We start from the raw sequence: 22,429 nt of genomic DNA on the forward strand, positions 1-22,429 counted from the left end.
GCGGAGCACAGCGCGGCGCACACGGGGATTCCGGGCTTCCGGGAGGGCCGGAGGGGCCGCGGGAGCGTTGGGCCTGCGTGCCGGAAGGGCCCTCGCCTTGCGTCCCACTGGGCTTGTGTGAAACGGAAGGCAGAGATTCCAGGTGCGTTCCGGGCGCCCCTACTCCAGATTCACCTGCGCGGGAAGGGGCGGGGGCAGGTGCTTATTTAAAATGCCACTTCCGCACCCTCCCTGTGGTCTTGCCTGTTTTTCACCGCTACCCCCGCTCAGCGACCCGAAGACTGCACTTTCAGTAATTATGATGCTTCTTCAAATGTGAAACTTTGTCCCGTGGGATTCTTGGAGACTGTTGCTAGGTTTCAGATTGAGGTTTTTTTTACATCTTTATTGGAGTAAAATTGCTTTACAGTGGTGTGTTAGTTTCTGCTTTATAACAAAGTGAATCAGTTATACACATACATATGTTCCCATATCTCGTCCCTCTTGCGTCTCCCTCCCTCCCACCCTCCCTATCCCACCCCTCTAGGTGGTCACAAAGCACGGAGCTGATCTCCAATAGAGTGTTCTGCCTATGTTTTCCTCTAAGAGTTTCATAGTTTCTGGCCTTACATTTAAGTCTTTAATCCATTTTGAGCTTATTTTTGTGTATGGTGTTAGGGAGTGATCTAATCTCATACTTTTACATGTACCTGTCCAGTTTTCCCAGCACCACTTATTGAAGAGGCTGTCCTTTCTCCACTGTACGTTCCTGCCTCCTTTATCAGAGATAAGGTGACCATATGTGCGTGGGTTTATCTCTGGGCTTTATATCCTGTTCCATTGATCTATCTTTCTGTTTCTGTGCCAGTACCATACTGTCTTGATTACTGTAGCTTTGTAGTATAGTCTGAAGTCAGGGAGCCTGATTCTTCCAGCTCTGTTTTTCATTCTCAAGATTGCTTTGGCTATTTGGGGTCTTTTGTGTTTCCATACAAATTGTGAAATTTTTTGTTCTAGTTCTGTGAAAAATGCCAGTGGTAGTTTGATTTAGTTTTGAACGTGAGTTTTGCAAAGGCACCAACCCAGATTATTTGTAATTTGAGCCCTGTCAGGTGAAAATGAAGCACCTGTTTTCTTTGATTTGTGCTTTTGTGGTAAGAGGACTGATTAATTTGCTCCACAGTGAGCCCCCCTCACACCCATTGCAGAATGCCCACTTCTCTTGGGGAAAAAAAAAAACTGGGCAAGTTTTTTCTGCACCTGGACGTTGAGCTTTCAGGTTAGGTACTACATGTTACTTACACATCCCCATTCTGGATCAGCCCCAGGGATGAGTTTCTAGCTGTGTTTGTTCCCAGGTCTTTGCCTGATTCTTTTACATGAGGCAGTGGAGTGCTCTAGGCTCAAAGTCTGGAGACCGGGATTATTACAGCCTTGGCTCAGCCCATGTCAACAAGTCATTTGATCTCTCTGGACCTCAGTTTCCTGTCCTTTAAAATGGACATTTTTAAGAAATAAATGTTATTTTGAAACCCTTAAAAAAAATGGACATAAACTGTTCCTACCAAGGGCTAGTGAGGCTCCCTCAAGATGGTAAGGTTTGTGGAAGTGCTCTCTGTTTTTCATTTCAACCTCCTGGAGCGCAGTGCAAGTTGGTGGCTGAATGAACCCTCAGGATCAAGGTATAGAAGTCCTTTTAGGGACTTGCCTGGTGGCGCAGTGGTTAAGAATCCACCTGCCATTGCAGGGGACACAGATTTGATCCCTGGTCCAGGAAGATCCCACATGCTGCGGATCAGCTAAGCCCGTGCGCCACAACTACTGAAGCCCCCTTGCCTAGAGTCCGTGCTCCGCAACGAGAGAAGACCCCGCTCACTGCAACTAGAGAAAACCTGTGCACAGCAAAGAAGACCCAACGCAGTCAAAAAAGAAAAAAAAAAAAGCCCTTTTACACACCTCCCTCTGAGTGTGACTGTCTCTTTCAGAAGAGGCTGATGGACTTGAGAGCTGTGGTTCTTGGTGGGGTTGAGAGTGGTGTTGATCTGACTCCCTTGAGGAATGTTTTCAAGTTACATGACCTCAGCCCCACCCACCCAAAAACAAACAAGGTAGTCATTCTGTCTACAGTCCAGATTTTGGCTTGCTTCTGGCTGTGCCACTCACTTTGTTGACTGGCTTCGTGCAGCTTTCCCTCTGCAAGCTTCTTGTTTCCTCATCTACAAGATACTGTTAATGATACCTCACAGATGCTTCCATGAGTAAAGGACCTGCTTGTTCCTTCTGCTGTTTCCATGTTGGTCCCTTCAGTTAAGATATTTTATCCTTTGCTCCCCTTGGTAAGTCCTTAATTTTTAGAATACAATGAATATTAGTATAGCCAGGGACCTGACAATGAAAGGTAGTTTCATTTTACTGCTGAGGAGATGAAGTGACTAGTATCTCGTCCTTGGCCTCAGGGAACTCCCCAGTGGTGGAATTGTCCGGCTTCAGCGTGGAGCGGGTGCTTTGCAGCATGTCGGGCAGTCCCAAGCCTGGTGCAGGACAGCTGCCTTTCTGGGTGTGATGGGCGAGAAAGGAAGCCATCAACAGAACCATGGTGGACTTCATCTTAACCTCCTTCAGAAGCAGAGACAAACCCAGCTTCTAAGTTATAGTGGAGACCTTTAGTTGGTCTGTGATGTTTTAGTGACAGCTCAGGCTGTTTGCCCCAAAGTAATTATCCCAGCTTTTGTTTCCTGTTTGGTTTCCATCCAGTCTTTGAAACTATTTGACGAACTGCATTCCGGGTTAAATTTAGTTCCTCTCAGAATATTTAGGAGAAACCAAGGAATGGAACATCTGAGTTTTCTTACTTTTGGGGTTAACCATGAGCCAAACAGGCCTTCATCAAAGGCTAGGGTCTGTCAATGTTGCCTCTCTGGGGATGTTTTTACAGCTACAGGAGAGACCCAGAGAGAGAAGTCACTATTGGTGGGATTTCAGACTCCACAGCAGAAGCCAGGTAGGGAAGCGAGGCCAGGCCATTACTGATAATTCCTGAAGTTTTGCAAAACTTTGTGGGTTACGACATGGTTTGGAACCTTTAATGTAGCCTTTCGTCAGACCATAAGGAAAAACTGTCAATCAGGGTCCAGGCAGCACTCGGAAACCACACCAGTCACTTGAACAGGAAAAGAATTCATATAAAGGACTATTAACCAGTAAAAGGTGATTACTGTAAGAGCTAAAAGAGAACTCTATAGGAAAAGCAAATGTAGGGTGTGGCTACTACCTCAAGGAAGGAGTAAGCCTGGAGGAGCCACTGACCTGCTTGCCCCAAGGCTGACAGCAGGTCCTCTTGGCAGAGCTGGCCACATAATATGTGGGACTGAGTCTCCAGTGAAAATGTGGAGCCGTTTGTTCAGGGAGCAGGAAAAAACGCTGTTGGGTTTTCCTTGCACAGTGTTTCTCTCAACCTCTCATGGTATTTTCCATTTGCTACTTAACGTTGTGCTCCTTTGGGCACGGGAATGTTCATGCGGTGAGTGCAGACCTGCCCAGGGGCCCTGCCCTGTGACTAGGCACATGTGCAGCCCACTGGTTGCCAGGCTCCCCCTCTACCTGCAGCTGGACCAGTGCACTGTGTCCCAGCTGGTGACGGGGACTTCGAGACAGGCATGTCCGCTTCCCATGGGCCTGCTGCCCCAACTCACGGTGGAGCAGAGACTTCCAAAGGGATTTCACCTGCTACGCTGGGAGGTGCCCAGCATCTGGACTGGGGATAGACTGGAGGCTGGAGGTCACATAAGGACCTAGTCTTCTTTCTTCAAGCCATGTTCTCACTTGTAAGGCAGAAGCTGGCCCTGCCTGCTTCACTTCAGATTCTTGTGCCTGGAATGGGCTTTGCCCACGGATGTGGCTCTGTCTCAGGGTTGCTCAACCTCAGCGTTATTGACATTTAGGACTGGATAATTCTTTGTTGTCAGGGACTGTCCTGTGCGTTATGGCATGTTTGGCAGTGTCCCTGACCTCTGCCCACTAGATGCCAGTAGTACTGCATTAGCTGTGACCATCAACAATGTCTCCAGACATTGCCAGATGCCTTGGGGGGCAAAATTAACCTTCCATTGAGAAATGCTGCTCTATGTGATTCAGCAGTCAGATCTTCTGACAGCTGTTTTCTTTTATCTTCATCCTCAGCTTTCCGCTTGGCCCTCATCCAGCTTCAAGTTTCTTCTGTCAAATCAGATAACCTCACTCGAGCCTGTGGCCTTATCTGGGAGGCAGCAAAGCAGGGAGCCAAAATAGTTTCTCTGCCAGTAAGTATGGAGGCAGCCACCCCTTTCTGGGGACTGTTGTCCCAGCAGAATAATGTCCGCTAGCTCTGGTTGTCCTTCTGTGTCCTGGGGTCCAGCAAGGTCCTTTGGGGCCCCAGGATTGTCCCATGTTTGTCTGGAAGATGACCCTAGCAAGAGTCTTTGTGATAGGATGTGCCAGCATGCTTACAGGTTTTTAACTTTAGGTCACTTGCTCGGTTCAGAAGCCTAGTAGGCTGAGGGACCTAAAGCTAAAATACTCAGTGCCTCAGATATTTACCTTCTTTCCTTGTGTACTTAAGTCTTTACAGGACCAGCTATTGATTTTAGCGCTAAGCTTCCAGCATTTAAAAAAATTGTTGAAAACTGAAAATTGTTAGAGACATTTAGGAAGTCTGTGGTATCTTCCAAAGTGTGGTAAGCCAGTAGGACTCTGCATCTGTCTCCTACGTCATCTCTTTTAGAACAGAATCAGCTGAAGATTGCACCACATTTGTTTGTCAGCAAATACAGGGTCAGCCCCAGAGAAGGTCCTGCACGTGTCAGGACATGCATCTACTGGCAGAGGCCTGCTGGGGTCAGTGGGAGAACTATTCCCGACCACCCACTACCCCACTGTGGGGAGGAGGCAGCCGTTTGCAAACCCTGGAGAATTTTCAGGGCTACCTTGTATTTTATTTTAGGCTCCAGGCCATTACAGCGTGGCCAGTGAGTAGGAATCTTCAACAAGGGAGCTCGAGATCTTAATTTTGCACCATGGGACTCACCTGTACTTGCACCTGATAACGGGTTCTTGTTGGTTTAAGTTGCTAGGGGTAAAAGAGTCTAAAGGCCAGGAGTGAAAGCACTTGAATTCCCCTCTACCTAACACGTGTTTTGTACAAGTTGGTGATCCTCGGCCTTGAGTTTCCTAGCACAGTGCCTGGTGCACAGGCAATCTCAGTAAATGCGAAATGAATGAACTAGAGTCGAAATCTAGTAGTTTTGCTTTTCTTTTATCACAGAGCTGTTGGGACATATTCAGGGGAGTGAGAGATTTTGCAGGATCAGAATGATAGTGCTGGAAGGGAGCTTAGAAATAGATCATTTTATACATGAGGAAACACCCTAACCCCTGTAGCTTTCAAAGCTTCTGTATTTTTAAAAAGCACAGGCTTTATTACTTTACATAGTTAATAATATAGTACTGAGACTATGGAGTCATCCTAACACCCAAAGTCCTATGAGTAAGCCCAGTGGTAGTGGGGCCTGGGTGCCCAAGGCTGGGAAGGCGTAGTTCTCCTGCGAACTCAGGGAGGGGCAAGTGTGGTCTTTTGCCAAGGTGACCAGGATCTGGGACAGCACGCTGACTTGTCTCCTCCAGCCCCACCTGAGTCAGGGGCCGAGTCCTGTCTGTGTCCACAGGCTCTTTAGCCCTGAGGTGTCCATGTTTTTCTTATCAGCTGTGTTTTACCCCTTTGAGAGCTATGTCTTTTTACAGCAGAACTTTAAAGTGAGTTGGGTGTTTTTTTCCCCTTTTTCTCTTCCAACATTATTCTAGGAATGCTTTAATTCTCCATATGGTACGGAATATTTTCCTGAATATGCAGAGAAAATTCCTGGTGACTCCACACAGAAGCTTTCTGAAGTAGCAAAGAAGTGCAGCATATATGTCATTGGAGGTAACTTCCTACCCTCAAGGTATAATGGCCTAAACATTAAAAACATCTGAGTAACTTTTGTTGTTACATTTAAATCATGGAATACAAATTAGCTATCAAAAAGAATGAGGTAGGGGCTTCCCTGGTGCCGCAGTGGCTGAGGGTCCGCCTGCCAATGCAGGGGACATGGGTTCATGCCCCTGTCCGGGAAGATCCCACATGCCACGGAGCAGCCAGGCCCGTGAGCCATGGCCGCTGAGCCTGTGCGTCCAGAGCCTGTGCTTCGCAACAGGAGAGGCCACAACAGTGAGAGGCCCACGTACCACAAAAAAAAAAAAAGAATGAGGTAGATCTGTATTTAGGAATGCGGAAGGATCTTTGAGACACACTGTTCAGTGGAAAAAGAGCAAGTTTAATATGAAATGAACAGGTACTTCCATACAGATGAATGCCCCACACAAAAGAAGGTTGTATATTTTTATATGTATTTATGTATGTAAGACATAGTAAATACTGTAGAAGGACACACACCAAACTGATGATGATCTTCTCTGGAGAAGGAGTTGGAAGTACAGGGGCAGGTGGAAAGAGAAACCATATCTGAATGTCTTTCATTAATATAGTGTTAAGATTATTTTTTTTCCCATAAAGAGGCCGCATACATCAAAGGTAGCTTAGAGTATTAGGCTTAGTGAATTAAGTCAGACAGAGAAAGACAAATACTGAATGCTGTCATTTACATGTGGAATCTAAAAAAAGAAAACAAAGGAATGTATATAACAAAATGGAAACAGACTCACAGAGAGAACAAACTAGTGGTTACCAGTGGGGAGAGGGAAGGGGGGAGGGGGAATATAAGGATGGAGGATTATGAGATATAAGCTACTATGTATAAAATAAATAAGCAACAAGGATATATTGTGCAGCACGGATAAATAGAGCCAGTATTTTGTAATAACTTTAAATGGAGTAAAATCTAAAAAAATACATTGAATCACAATGTTGTATACCTGAAACTAGTATAATATTGTAAATCAAGTATACTTCAATTTTAAAAAAGTAGCTTTATTTATGTGGTTTTGTTTAAATGAAGTGTTCTATTTGTTTAAATAAAAATACAATAAAACTGTTTAATATAGCAAACAAAATTATTTCTCTATTATCATATAGTAAGAATTAGAAATGAATAAGAGGAGGAGAAAAGAAGGCAAAGCAAGAAGAGATAGAATTGCAGGAACCATATAAAAGTGTTCTATTTGTTTAAATAAAAATACAATAAAACTCTGTTTAATATAGCAAACAAAATTATTTCTCTATTATCATATAGTAAGAATTAGAAATGAATAAGAGGAGGAGAAAAGAAGGCAAAGCAAGAAGAGATAGAATTGCAGGAACCATATTCAGTGATGGAAAGACTGGCTTACATTCCCACCTCAAGACCTTTTTGGATACAGTTATGTTGCAGGACCTGGTGAATTTAAGTTGAGCAACAGTGAATTCCCCGTGTTGCACCAATGCTTCAGATGAAGTGTTGCTCAAGATCAAAGCTGAATTCAGAAACAGTTTGGTTATTTTTGAAACCTTTCTTTGGCATCTAACCTAATTATATTTCACCTACACTCTGAAGTCGGTCTCTGAAAAATCATATTCAAGAAGAAAAAAACATGATTAAATAACCCTTAGAAGATAGTAAACTTTATTGTTGGACCCAAGAAGATAGTAAATTTTATCAAGCCTTTGTCCTGTTATCATAAAAGAATGCTTTATTCAGAGTGTTTTCTGTGTCTGTGTGTTTCTCCTCTCAATGAAAGGTTCCATTCCTGAAGAGGATGCTGGGAAATTATATAATACCTGTGCCGTGTTTGGGCCCGATGGAACTTTACTGGTAAAGCACAGAAAGGTAAGTAGAGAATGTGGCAAGTCTCATTGCCTCCTGAGAGTTTGCTTTGAAGTTCCCAGTAACTCTTATCATGTGGTACACACATCAGGCATTTGATTAGTTGGCACAGGTGGCTATTCTTGGCTGTTGGCATTTTGATATAAATTGTAGGCTCAGCCTATCGATTTCAGCCAAGGAAAAACCTACAGGAATTTTGATTAGGATGGTATTGAACATACAGTGATCCAACTTTGGGGAGAGCAGACATCTTTGCAGTAGAAGTGCATGCATATACATTTAGGATTGTTAAGTCTTCTTGGTAAGTTGATTCTTTTATCATTATATGTCTTTTTTCTTTTTCATTGTAGTACTCTTTGTCTTGAGGTTTAGTTCTGATATTACTATAGCCACTCTAGCCTTCTTATACTTACTGCTTGTATGGTACATCTTTTACTAATCTTTTATTTTCAGTCTATATGTCTCTTTATATTTAAAATGCTTCTCTTGCAGACAGCATGTAGTTGGGTCTTGCTTTTTTTTCATTCTGACAATCTTTGCCTTTTAACTGGAGTGATTACTCTATTTATATTTAATGTAATTATTGATATGGTTGGATTTTAAGCAGATAGACATTTAATTATTTTTTCCCTTTGTTCCTCTTTCCTGCATTCTTTTGGGTTGAGTAGTAGTTTGCTTTTTTTTCCCTAAGTTGTTGCCCTGTGACAATATACACGCTTATATTGTCACAGTCTACTTAGTTAATAATGTATTTCTTCATGTGAAATTTAAGAATCTTGCAATTGTATAGGTCATTTCTTTATGGTATGGTTTTCATACATATTGCATCTATATACATTATGAATCCCACAAAACACTAATTTTTAATTTAAGTAGTCATGTGTATTTTAAAGAAATTAAGAGAGAAATATTTTGTGTTTACCCAAATACCATTTCTAGTGTTTTTCTTTTCTTCCTGAAGATCTTAGTTCTGTCTGGTATGTTTATCTTCAAACAAAAAGACCTCCTTTAGCATTTTTGTAGTGAGGCTCTGCTAGCTATGAATTATCTTAGTTTTTATTTATGAATATACCTTTACTTTGCCTTTATTCTTTTTTTTAAAATATTTATTTGGCTGCGTCGGGTCTTAGTTGCAGCATATGGGATCTTCGTTGCGGCATCTTTCGTTGTGGCGCGCAGGCTCCTCTCTAGTTGTGGCGTGCAGGCTCTAGAGTGCACGGGGATTAGTTGCCCCACAGCATGTGGGATTTTATTTCCCCGACCGGGGGTCAAACCCGCGTCCCCTGCATTGGAAGGTGGATTCTTAACAACTGGACCACCAGGGAAGTCCCGCCTTTATTCTTAAAATTAAGATTTTTGGTGGAATAGCATTCTGGGTTGACAGTTTTCTTTTTTTCCTCAGAAGTTTGAAAGATGTTATTACTCAGTTATCTTCCAGCCTCTTTTTCACCCCCGATGTGAAGTTAGTGATAATTACTATTGTTCTTCTGCATGCAATTCATGTTTTTCTCTACCTGCCTTCAAGGTCTTTTCATAATCTTTCGTTCTCACTATTTTGACTCTTATATTCCTAGATACGGTTTTCTTTGTATTTGTCCTGCGTTGTGTTTCTTGAATCTGTAAAATTTAAGTCTTTCACTGTATTTGGGAAACTTGGGGGCATTATTTTGTTAAGTATTTTTCTGTCCCATTCTCTTCTTATGGGATTCCAGTTTTGATACTGTTCACCAAACCAGGTCACCAAGGCTCTGTTTTTTATTTTTGTTTTTCAATGCTTTATCTCTGTCTTCTTCCGATTGGGCATTTTCCATTGACCCATCTTCAGATTCACTGAGTCTTTCTTCTGTAATCTCCACTCTCCTGTAAATCAATCCAGTGGAATTTTTAAAAAATTCAGATGTTGAATTTTTCAGTTCTAAAATTTTCATTTCATTCTTTTTCATAGCTTTTATTCCCTACTGTATTTTCTGTTCGTTTATGCATTAAGAGCTTATTTTTCTTTACTCTCTTGAGCTTAGTTTCAATAGCTGCTTTAAAGTCTTTGATAATTATCACATCTGGGTCTTACTGGGGTCTGCTCCATTGCTGCTTTTTCTTTAAGACTTTGGGTAATATCTTTGTGTATCTAGTAATTAGGATTGTATATTGGATTATATGTTGTTGAGATTCTAACTTCTATTACATTCCCCTGAAAAGTGTTGAATTTTTTATTTTAGCAAGTAGTTAATTTGGGCATACTCAAACACCAAACTCTTTTTCCTTTGTGAGGTGGGTAGCGACTTCAGCTGCTCTGTTCTACTGTAAAGTTGTTTAGCTTTATTTAGCTGGGCTGCTTGGAGTTTGCCCCACACATGTTTAGTTCATTGGTTAGTCAGAGATTTGGACAGATTTTATATGTAAAATTTAGGGCTGTTCTTTGGCTTTCTCCTTTTCAGCATTTCCCCCTCACTTTCCACCTGCCATGAAACTATTCTCTGGTTCCTCAGCTGGTATGATTGTGTGTAGTTGTCACCACCACTCCTAGCAACAGCTGGGGCCTTGCCTCCAACTAAAAGCTGTAAACAAATGGGAAACTCACACAGCACTAGTCCCTTCTTCCAAGTGTTGACTTCTCTTCTGTTTCTGCCTGATTTTGATTATTCTCAAGTGCTTTTAAGTAGTTGTGTGTTTTATTTTGTCCAGAGTTCATAGTTATCTGTGAGAAAGCTGGTCTGATAAGAGCCACTCTGCCATTAGTGGAAGAGGACCCAGCATTGAGCTATGTTTCTTTTTTTTTTAAGTTAAGTATATTTCTTTTTAATTAATTAATTAATTTTTTGGCTGTGTTGGGTCTTCGTTGCCATGCAGTCTTTCTCTAGTTGCGGAGCGTGGGGTTTACTCTTCGTTGCGTTGTGCAGGCTTCTCGTCGCAATGGCTCCTCTTGTTGCGGAGCACGGGCTCTAGGTGTGTGGGTTTCAGTAGTTGTGGCGATTGAACTTATATTGTCACAGTCTCAATATAAGGGGGTGCTCAGTAGTTGTGGTGCATGGGCTTAGTTGCTCTGCGGCACCTGGGATCTTCCTGGACCAGGGCTCAAACCTGTGTCCTCTGCATTGGCAGGTGGCTTCTTAACCACTGAGCCACCAGGGAAGTCCCAGCATTGAGCTATTAACCCAACTCTTTAAAGTGCTTGTTTTCAGAATTGAGTTTTCCAGGCCATGAATATGATATATATCTCTCTCCATTTACTTAGGCTTTCTTTAAGTTCTCTCAAAGTTTTTAAATAGTTTTTTGGGTATAGTCTTGTATATCATTTACTAGATTTATTCCTAATTGGTATTTCTTGATGCCCTTTCATTTTCTGTTTCTTGCTAGTGTACAGAAGTAGAACTAATTTTTAAAATACTGACCTTGTATATAGTACCCTTGTGTAAACTTATTCATTCTAATAATTCATCTGTATATTTCCTTTGACATTTCTTAGGTATACAAATATATCATCTGAGAATAATGGCTTTTAATTTTTTCTTTCTAATCTTTATCCTTTTTATTCCTTTCCTTTGCCTTGTTGCTTTGGTTAGGACCTCTGGTACAGTGTTGAATAGCAGGTGTCCTTACCTTGTTCTTGATCTCAATAGGAGAAGGGTTTTAATGTTTCACCATTAAATATGATGTTTCCTTAGATTTTTTTTTTTGCAGATATTCTTTATCAGATGAAGGAGGTTCCCTTCCTAGAAGAGTTTTTCTGTTCCGTTTTTTACATAAGAATGGACGGAGAAGTTTACCAGATGCTCATTATGCACGTCTTAGGATGATCATATGACTCTTCCCCTTTGTTTTGTTCATGTGGTAAATCACATTGATTGGTTTTTTAATGTTAAATCACATTGGCTTTCCTTGAATGAGTCCAAGTTGGAAGTGATGTGTTTCTTTTTAATATATTGCTGCATTGGGTTTGCAAATTTTACCTATTTGTGATTGCTCACCCACTCTCCACCTCTTCTGCCAGTGTATCAGTTTGATTCTGATGCTGAGAAGTCTTCATTTAGCATTTACATTGAGTAAAAAAGCTGCACATTAATTGCTTTCCATAAGAAATCTAGATGTTGATTTGCACACCACTAAGGAAACAAGGGTCTAAGACCTACAGCATCATTTTTCCGGTTCCCTGTGTTAGAAGTTATTTTGATATGATGTCAGTCAGCCTGTGGGGTGGGCTGTGGGCAGATTGGGGGTGCTGTTTGTACAGTTGATCTTAGAACACCCCCATTGCTGGCCAGGGAAAGATGTGTGTTATTACTGTCATGAACCCTGCAGAAAAGAGGTAACCGAATCCATTATTTGTGATGCAGCTCCATCTGTTTGACATTGATGTTCCTGGGAAAATCACATTTCAAGAATCTAAAACCTTGAGTCCTGGTGATAGTTTCTCCACATTTGATACTCGTACGTACCAGATAAATTCACCTCTTTTAGCAGTCCCTGTAGAAAAGGATCAGGTAGTCCTATGTTTTTCACTTCTCTCCCTTCCCAACCTCTTTACAAAACCTGACTGAAAGGCCAGAAGTGAGAAGGGCAGAGAATGGTCAGAGATCTAGAAAGGCGGGGCTGGATGGAGAACTGAGGGTTTGACATGGTTTTGCTCTTCCGTTTGGTCACAGCCTTTTATTAGTATGATAGCTTCCGGCCTGTACCCATTAGGCCACGATTGAACACTTCCCACTTATATAAGAAGCATTCAGTTAGAACGAGTTTCTCATCTCTGCTTTGCTGTTGTAAATGATGTCTTCACGAGGTGAGGTCCAGGCAGGAATAAGCTTATACATTTTCTCCATCATGGGCCCTGCATGAATGTATTCCTGTCAGTGTTTTGTGATCATTAGATCTTGGAGGCTTTCCCCTGCTGCACCATGAGGCAGGGGCTTAACTTTTTGTTTGTATATTTTCTGTTTGGAAAACAGCTTACTGCAGAGTGGGCCTGAAAGGTGAGGTCCAGGCAGGAATAAGCTTATACATTTTCTCCACCCATGGGCCCTGCATGAATGTATTCCCGTCAGTGTTTTGTGATCATTAGATCTTGGAGGCTTTCCCCTGCTGCACCATGAGGCAGGGGCTTAACTTTTTGTTTGTATATTTTCTGTTTGGAAAACAGCTTACTGCAGAGTGGGCCTGGGCATCTGCTACGACATCCGCTTTGCAGAGCTGGCACAAATCTATGCACAGAGAGGTAAGGCAGCACTACAGTTATGTTGTGTAAATGCTTGGAGGTTTAATTTGGGCTGGTCTTTGTGGGTAGAGGGAACCCTTGGTCAGAAAACCTGGAGGAGAGGTCTTAATTTCTCTACCTCCATATGAATTCTCAGACTTCTCCTGCGTATGGACAGTATGGTTTTTTGGGGGTTGTAATTGAACACGCCGCATAGCTGAGGGAGGAGCCATACTCCTAAACTAAACCTCTGCTCTACCCTTTGAGCCCTTCCTGCTACTGTGTTTGGAAAGAGTCACTCGGGGCCCAGTGGAAATGGTCTGCGTGCACGTGGCTTTCACCACTTGCTAGTCCTAGATGTTGGGTGGTTGAAATGTAGTCAGTGACATTTTGGTCCAGAGCAGCATGCTACCATCCTGGAGAAGCACCAAGTCAGAGCAGAAGATTTGGGTTCTGGTTCCAACTCTTCCCCTTAACTGGCACAATACTTTGGGTAAATTACTTAATCTCTGGAAAAATATGCATCTCCACAGGAACAGTGTGAAGATTAAGGAGAGAGGACTTACAGAATTCCTCATATGGTACTCAACAAATATTAGCATACCTACTAGACTGCCAAAGATACTCTGATTCCAATTTATCTGTCGGTGAAAGTGAAGTGGGTGCAAACGGTTTGACTCCCTGCTCAGCAGAAGGTGGAGGCACAAGGGCTCTGGGTTGGCAGTCTCAGTTGAGTCTTAGCAATAAGTAGTAGAGCCCTACTCTGCCCCTCGTTTCAACTGACAAGCATCACAGAACATGGTCCTTGGCCATGGGAGCTGACCACATGACGCTGAGAGGAATTCGAATGACAGGTTCTCCACTTTTTTAAAGCAAAGTCACATGTTGTGGTTTTGGTTGTCAATACCACTTTTCTTGTGTGTATGTGTTTTGTGTGTGTGTGTCTAGAGGAATTTAGAGCCATACTTAATGCTGCTGACCCTGTCTGACTTGGCTGAATCTTTTTATGCTTGGGGAAGTTTGAGTTTGGTCCCTGATGGGTAAGGAATAGGGGGAGGGGCTAGTGTGGTTGGGTGTCTACCTGCATCTGCTCTTCTTTGGCCTTTCTCTCCCCAAGGCTGCCAGCTGTTGGTATATCCTGGAGCTTTTAATTTGACCACCGGACCAGCCCACTGGGAGTTGCTTCAGCGAGGCCGGTAAGAAAGCATCTCAAGCACACCTTCAGGAGTCTCAGTGTTTCTTTGTGGGAACATTTCCAGTTTGGTGGAAGCACCAACCTTCCCCGTATGGAATGCTGCCTCTGACTCAGAATGCCCCGGCATCCAAATGCAGTTGAAAAAGGTGACTCTTTTCATCTTCCAGTCCAGAAGGAGGGCTTCTAGTGTAGGGCACCTTCTCCTCAGAAGCCACAGCACCAGTCTCATGGATTTTGGGGACTGTGATTTTTGCATTTCGAAGAGCATTCACTGCATCAGGTGGGCAGTAATTTCATTCTTCTGTGTTCAGGCATGGATTGGTGTCTCTGATACAGTTGCCAGCAACTTTTACAGAGAATTGGAGACCCACGGAATGTATGTGTCCGAAGCCAAGGAAAAGGCAGGGGTTATTTTAGCCTGACAGCCCTAGGGAGAGACTTGTGGTCTGCACTCCGTGGACCCTGTGCTGCTCAGATTGGGTGTTTATCCTACTCCATCCTCCATAGTGTCCTGCTAGTCTTGGCACTCTGCCAAGAAATTCGTCATAAGTTCTCGCTCTTCTAACCTCTGAGTCCTGAGCGTTGCACAGCTATGTTGTGCATGTCACAGTTGCTGTTTCCCTGGTCCCCTGAGGCTGAGGAGTGGTGAAGGGCAGATGGCAGAGGTGCGTGTAACATGGAAGGGGAAAGGAGTGTGACTGTGTAAAGTGCTCTGCAAAACAAATGCTGGTCAGAGATGACAGTTTTTTTCATTAAAAGATTTTTAAAGTGAGGTGTTATATACTTACAGAAAAGTGTACTAGTTTTAAGTTTACAGGTTAGTAATTTTTTACATATGTATTCACCTATGACCAAGATCAACATCTTGAACATTTCTAGTGCCTTGCAATGCTCCCTTTTGCTCCTTCCCAGTCAGTACTCTCTTCTCTCCGCCCAGGGGTAGCCACTAGCTCATGTCTGGAGATGATGGTAATTTTTATTGGAAGGGGATGTAGAAGTGTTTGGCTGGTTGTGTGATGGAAGGCGGGGTAGGGGTACGTGATACCCATGAGTATTAATAAATGCCTTGTTGAAAGGAAGAAAAGCCTGGGAGAGACTGGGATGGTCTGGCATGAATCTGTTGATTGAGCCCAGAGGGCTCTGGGTCAGGTGGCTTTGGTGCACCCGGGCTGCCACCCGAAATTCTTGCCTAATTTGAGACAATGGGGCTGTCACATTGGCATGGAAGGGCCCTGCAGCCCTGCAAGGTGTGTTGTCCCAGAGCAAGGCCAGTCCGTTCTCTCTGGCCACCTTGACTGCATTAACCAGAGAAGCTCTGCTCTTTACACGTTACAGGTTGGCTCAGGCCGGGGCTCCTCGGCTTTGGCAGCACTGACGTCTTGGGCTGGATGACTCTTTGGTGTGGGGGCTGCCTGTGCATCGCAGGGTGTTTAGCAGCACCCCTGGCCTCTACCCACTAGATGCCAATAGCAGTCCCTTAGTCGTGACAGTCAAAAATGTCTCCAGACACTGGCACATGTCCCCTGGTGGGCAGAATTGCTCTAGTTGAGAACTGGCTTATGCAATAAGATCTTTTTTGAAGAGAGGGTCCTGTGGCTTTGGATGTTTCTTCCACATCTGAGCCAGCCTGTCCTATTCTAGTTGTTGAAAGAAGGATCTGTACACTTAGGATAAAAAGTCACAGATCTATGTAATCACTGTATAATTTACCTCTTTTCTGTCCATTAACTACAGCGCTGTTGATAATCAGGTGTACGTGGCCACGGCATCTCCTGCCCGGGATGACAAAGCCTCCTATGTTGCCTGGGGACACAGCACCATTGTGAGTCCTTGGTGAGTTGGCTACACAGGGACAGGCTCACGAGGAGCTTGGGAGATGGCACTTGGGCAAGTGGGTTGTCTGATTCCTGCCTGGTCCCGCCCCTCCCTCCACTCCCATCTCCCCACATGCCTGCCAGGTCTCCAGGTCTCTCAGTGAGAGAAGCTTCCACTTGAAAACCATGTGAGAGAGAAACGGTCCTGCTCTCCTGACTGAGTGCTTGGCCTCAGCCCTCTTCTGAGTTTCTAAGTGACTTTTAATGTCAAGCAAACTTGGAAACAAGGCAGCAGTCACGGGTGGGTGGTTTTAGTAAAAGAGGCTCCCAAACTCTTGGCTTTTGGTTAAAATTTAGACTGGGTCAATGGTCCTAGGGCAGGAATGAGTTGCAGGTTGAGGATTTGCTCCCTGCATAATGATTAGAGGAGAGTGGAGGATGGGATGAATTAAGGGGAGCTGTGAACTTGTCCTCTGTGAGAGGGAAAAGCATTTTATTACTTAGCGAAACCAGCATGGAAGTCTGCCCAGATACATATACATATGTTAACAGACATATCTTACTGGCATTTGTATAGTTTACATAGTACTTTCACACACATTATCTCACTGTGAACTCTCAGGGACTTATCTTTATTTAGCCCAGTTTATAGATGGTAGACTTGAAGTTTACAGGATAAAGTGGCTAGAACTGGTGTTTGGATCCAAGACTTTTGAATTCAGAACTGAGATTTATTCCATACTACTTCTCGTATGTCTGTATGATTACAGACACACAAGCACACACACAGATATGTATTTCTACAATTTCAGGATAAATATACCAGTAACAAGGCTGCAAAGGCTTAAACGTCACTGTGGGGTTCCTAAAGTTTCTCTCTGCTGACTTTACAGGACCCACAGATTAAAGTGTGTGGTAGGGAAGGCCTTAGAAGATGTGACCAGCAAGAGTCCCAGTGGGCCTCTTGCATGCTAGGATTTGGGAGGCATTGAAAGACTGGAAGGATTGAGTTGGCTTCAGAATTAAACTTGACTCAAGTTCCTCTGCAGATGTTAGTGATCAGCTTCCTGACCTTTTGGGCAGCTCTGCTCCCCAGCTGGTTCTCCTAATGAACTCTGTTACTGATCAGGCTGGCTGCTCTGACACAAAGTAGTTGTATAAGATTTACCTTTATTTCTTCCTTTTTAGAATCCCCCCCGTTCGGTTTGGGAGCCCTCTGGCTTATATCAGCGTTGGTATAGGCGCCTGGGGTTAACATAGAGATCTTTGAATGCCAGGGCAAATGGGGAAGAAATAGAAGAGACTAGAAAAGGATTCAGTTAAATGGCATTAATGATGGTGTTTGTAGCTCATTGTGCCAAAAATTTTTGGCCATCTGGTAGATGGAACCAATTATTATGTCAGATTGTTTGTTGTATCAGATTACTTTGTTTTGTGCTTTGGAGAAATTTCATTTCACAGATATGTTTCTGAAGCTCTGTTTTGGGCCAAGAGCCTCAGCACTGGAAAGAGTTTTCCAAATCAGCTTTTCCTCAGATTTATGGAGTGTTGCTGTTTCCAGTGTGGGGTTCCTGCCAGGGCATTTCTACCCAGGCCCCATAGGTTGAAACCTTTCCCTCAAACCCTGAAAGCCATTAACATAGGGATCCAGGGATCACAGGCATGAAAACAGAGATCCAGGCAGATCTGGGCCCTGCCCAGGCCTAGTCTCACCATCCGCATGGTTGGGTAGCAGCCTTGGGAGATGTGAAGAAACAGAGCCAGACTACCCTTGTAAAGGGGTCTTGAATGTACTCACGAGGGGACAGATGGAGCTTCCTGTTGGTTATAGGTGTCTCTATTCCCAGATGTTTACATCCGTCGACAGAAATAACAAATAATCTATAATAGGAATAGAAAAGAGTTTTATCCAAGCCAAACTGAGGGCTGTAGCCTTTGAGACAGCCTCTCACATAGCTCTGAGGAACTATTCTGAAGAAGCATGGTTTGCGGCCCAGTTTTATATCTTGTCAGAACAAGGAATGTCAAACACAACAGGTGTACATTCTTTCAAGATTTCAAAAAAAAAAAGATCAGCACGTATACAGCAAGTGGTATGGCCTTGGTGCTTGGGAAGGGAGCCTTATATAGAAAGAGTATTAGCATTGATGTCTCAGGAAGGGAGGCATTTATTTCCATCTTCAGAACGAACATTCTTTCCTTCTGGACAGTGCACCCTTTTCTTTAATAGTTAAAGCAGATGTACAATGTATGTGTGATAGGCCACAAGGCAGGCTGTTCCAGTTAAAATAAAGTTTAAGTTAAATGATGTATAAGCCAGAATGACTTCCCCATACCTCATTATGTGAAAATTTCTTCCATCACATTTTAGAATAATCACCATTCCCTAGCAGTTTGTGGGTTACAAAATACACTCCATAATTTTCTCACCAAGTCCTCACAGAGCTCATATTTCCACTTTATGGATTAGGAAATGGAGATTCCAGATGACTTGCCACAAGGCCACACGGCTACTTCAATGGTAGAACAGGAATTTATGCCCCTACCTTCTTGTTTTAAATCTCAGATTCCTTCCCCTTTGGCCTGTGAGATGGGGAGGAAAAACAGAGAGACCCTGAATATCAGCAAACATCAGAGAATCCACTCATTCTTCCCCTGAATCTTTTTCAGGGGGGAGGTCCTCGTCAAAGCTGGCACTGAAGAAATGATCGTGTATTCAGACATAGGTAAGATTAGCTCTGGCACAGTTTAGGTCTCTGGTGTCCCCTTTCTCTGAGGCCAGATTCCATAGCTGTGCAACCCTGTCACCTGGAGGGGCTCCTTTATGCCCCACCCTCCTCATTTATCCTTGGTTCTCTGGCCAAGCCCCGGGGCTGTATCTCAGCCTGAGTTTTCTTGGTTTGGTTTGAAATGAATACAGGGGCATTGACAGGCTGTCTGGGCCTCCAGAAAAGGCCTGTGAGCAAATTACTTGCTGAGGCTCTGGTTGTTTTTATAGTGTTTGGGGAAGAAATTCCCGTCGGTCGGTAGGGAATTACATCTTACTAATAGTGCACTTTTCTGTTTTTGCAGACCTGAAGAAGTTGGCTGAAATACGCCAGCAAATCCCCATTTTTAGCCAGAAGCGCTCAGACCTCTATGCAGTGGAGGCGAAAAAGCCCTAATGTTTATGTTTCCAACGTGTCATGAAACAGGAAGATATGTTTCTACAACATAATCAACTCCCTTCTGAATTCTTTAATGGAGATTCTTTTTTGTTTTTTTTTAATTTCAGCCTTTTCCCTTCCTGGATAGGGAAGCTCTCTGTTGAGATGGTGGAGCATCAACTGATGCTGGTATTCTCCACACCACATTAAATAGTCAAAAAGGACTCAGGCTGGCATAGACGAGCAGAAGGCAAGGGGATGGCTGGCTGTAAGTCTTCCATATTCAAGTTATCTCAAAGCAATTAGTAAAAGTATCAGATCTTGGTATCCTTAATGGTTGATTGAGCAGGTATGAATATATCTGTGTCATGAACCTCTCCTGATTGTTGGAGTTGGAATCCATTATGTAGAAAACTTGTTCTTTGAGCAGTACCTTAAAGTTACATTTTTGGTCTGTAAGTAGCTATGGAAAGCAAGGTGATGGATCCTTGGTGTTGGCTAGAGGAGATGGCAGCACCTTTCCTAGCAGCCTTTGGGCTCTTCAAATTCAGGAAGGAGCTAACTATTTAAGACCCCCTTAGTTTTAGGGGAAACATTGTTTCAATAATGAGCCCCCTAGGAGAATGGCAGTAGCATAATTTGGTCAAGGTAACTAAAGTGTGAGTCTCTGCAAAAGATTTTCTTGATAGGGGTGAGTGTCTCTTTTTCTTTTTTCTTTTCTCCCTAGTAACACTTCTAGCTTGATAAAGGTAAATTTTTAGCCTAGTGGTTTTCAGAATCCTTTTACATAATTAAAAATTAAGAATTCCATTGAGATTTATGTATGTTATAGCTAGTGGTAGGTTGGTAAATGTTTAATGACCAGCTGTCTGAGAAGAAGTCGATTTTATAGTAGCATTTGCCAATTTCCATGGTGTACTTACTGCCAAATTCAAGCTATCAGCGTAACACCTCTAAACACAGAGCTGGGAATAATGTGCTCGATTGGCTCTTGTGAGCCGGTGCAATTCTACTCTAGCACACCACTGTTTACATATATAGAGATATTTGCCATACTGGAAAATAAAATTTAAAACAAAAGAATACACGAACACGCATCCCATTATCTATAAGAATGATGACATTATCATGTGCAGTTTAACCAGCGCTGTATACGGTGTTGTACAGTGAAAAAGGCAAATGACTTTTTAAAAATAAGTGTATAATTTGGCAAAATTTGACATGTATATACATGAAACCACTTCAATCAAGATAATGAATATACCCACCACACCTAAAAGCTTCTTTGTGCTCTTTTATAATCTCTCTGGCTACTCCTCACATCCTCAGGCAAACACTGATCAGCTTTGTCACTACAGATTAGTTTGAATTTTCCAGAATTACCCAAAAGTAGAATCATACTATAGTTTTTTGTGTCTTCTTTCACTCACCATAATTATTTGGAGATTCATCCGTGTGTGTGCTTCAGTAATTCATTCCTTTTTTATTGAGTTAGTAGTCCATTGTATGGATGTACTGGAATTTATCCATTTACCTGTTGATAGACTTTTGAATTGTTTCCAGTTTTGGGCTATTAGAAATAAAGCTGCTAGCTACATTTTGTACATGTTGTTCATTTCTCTTGAGTAATGTCTAGGAGTGGAATGGTGGAGTCTTACATGTATTTCACTGCCAGTGCCATTTTACTTAGCAGTCTGTCAGAGTCCTAGGTGCTCCACATCCTCATCAGCACTTGGTATGATGAGCTTTTTAAATTGTAACGATTTTAATATGCATGTAATGTTATTATAGCTTTTTCTTTTTTCTTTTTTGGCGGTACGCGGGCCTCTCACTGTCGTGGCCTCTCCCGTTGCGGAGCACAGGCTCCGGACGCGCAGACTCAGCCACCATGGCTCATGGGCCCAGCCGCTCCGCGGCATGTAGGATCTTCCCAGACCGGGACACGAACCCGTGTCCCCTGCATCGGCAGGCGGACTCTCAACCACTGCGCCACCAGGGAAGCCCAGTCTTCATTTTCTTAAACGTATTATTTAAAAAGTAAAAGTTTTAAATTTTCATGAAGGCCAATTAATTGCTTTTTTTAAATAAAGTTTGTCATGAATTTAGGTCTATGACCCATTTTATTTTATTTTTTAATTTTTATTTTATATTGGGGTATAGTTGATTTACAATGTTGTGTTAGTTTCAGGTGTACAGCAAAGTGATTCAGTTATACATATACATACATATAACTATTCTTTTTCAGATTCTTTTCCCATGTAGATTACAGAGTATTGAGTAGAGTTCCTTGTGCTAAATAGTAGGTCCTTGTTGATTGTCTTTTATATATGGCAGTGTGTATATGTTAATCCCAACTTCCTAATTTATCCCTCCCCACCCCCACCTTTCCCTTTTGGTAACCATAAGTTTGTTTTCTGTGAGTCTGTTTCTGTTTTGTAAGTTCATTTGTATCATGTTTTTTAGATTCCACATATAAGTGATATCATATGATATTTGTCTTTGGCTGACTTCACTTAGTATGATAATCTCTAGGTCCATCGACGTTGCTGCAAATGCCATTAATTACTTCATTCTTTTTTATGGCTAATATTGCATTGTGTATATTTATTACATCTTTATCCATTCATCTGTCCATAGACGTTTAGGTTGCGTCCATGTCTTGGGTGTTCTAAGTAGTGCTGCAGTGAAAATTGGGGTACGTATCTTTTCAGAGTATGGCTTCTTCCAGATATACGCCTAAGGATTGTGATTGCTCGATCATACGATAGCTCTGTTTTTAGTTTTTTAAGGAACCTCCATACTGTTCTCATAGTGGCTGTACCAATTTACATTCCCACCGTGTAGGAGGGTTCCCTTTTCTCCATACCCTCTCCAGCATTTATTATTTGTAAACTTTTTAAAAACGATATTATTTTATTAATCTTTTTTAACATCTTTGGAATATAATTGATTTACAATGTTGTGTTAGTTTCTGCTGTATAACAAAGTGAATCAGCTATATGTATACATATATCCCCATATCCTCTCCCTTTTGAGCCTCCCTCCCACCCTCCCTATCCCACCCCTCTAGGTGGTCACAAAGCACCAAGCTGATCTCCCTGTGCTATACAGCCACTTCCCACTAGCTATCGATTTTACATTTGGTAGTGTATATATGTCAGTGCTACTCTCTTACAAACTTTTTGATGATGGCCATTCTGACCCACGTGAGGTGACAACTCATTGTAGTTTTGATTTGCATTTCCCTAATAATTAGCAGTGTTGAGCATCTTTTCATG

General features: G+C 42.6%; 1 protein-coding gene across 1 annotated transcript in view; it reads left to right on the plus strand.

The window, feature by feature from the left end:
• NIT2 (nitrilase family member 2) overlaps positions 1-20,755 on the plus strand; it is a 21,201-nt gene extending 446 nt beyond the window's left edge. The window contains 9 exon segments of the mRNA XM_024759290.1: positions 4,159-4,277; positions 5,815-5,935; positions 7,726-7,814; positions 12,143-12,236; positions 12,943-13,017; positions 14,114-14,192; positions 15,926-16,024; positions 18,676-18,731; positions 19,078-20,755. Coding sequence (XP_024615058.1) covers positions 4,159-4,277; positions 5,815-5,935; positions 7,726-7,814; positions 12,143-12,236; positions 12,943-13,017; positions 14,114-14,192; positions 15,926-16,024; positions 18,676-18,731; positions 19,078-19,169 — 824 coding nt within the window. The 3' untranslated portion in view covers positions 19,170-20,755.
• The last annotated feature ends 1,674 nt before the right edge of the window (positions 20,756-22,429 follow it).

The sequence above is a fragment of the Neophocaena asiaeorientalis genome, unplaced genomic scaffold, assembly GCF_003031525.2.
Source record: "Neophocaena asiaeorientalis asiaeorientalis breed wild unplaced genomic scaffold, Neophocaena_asiaeorientalis_V1.1 scaffold197, whole genome shotgun sequence".
Taxonomy (NCBI): domain Eukaryota; kingdom Metazoa; phylum Chordata; class Mammalia; order Artiodactyla; family Phocoenidae; genus Neophocaena; species Neophocaena asiaeorientalis.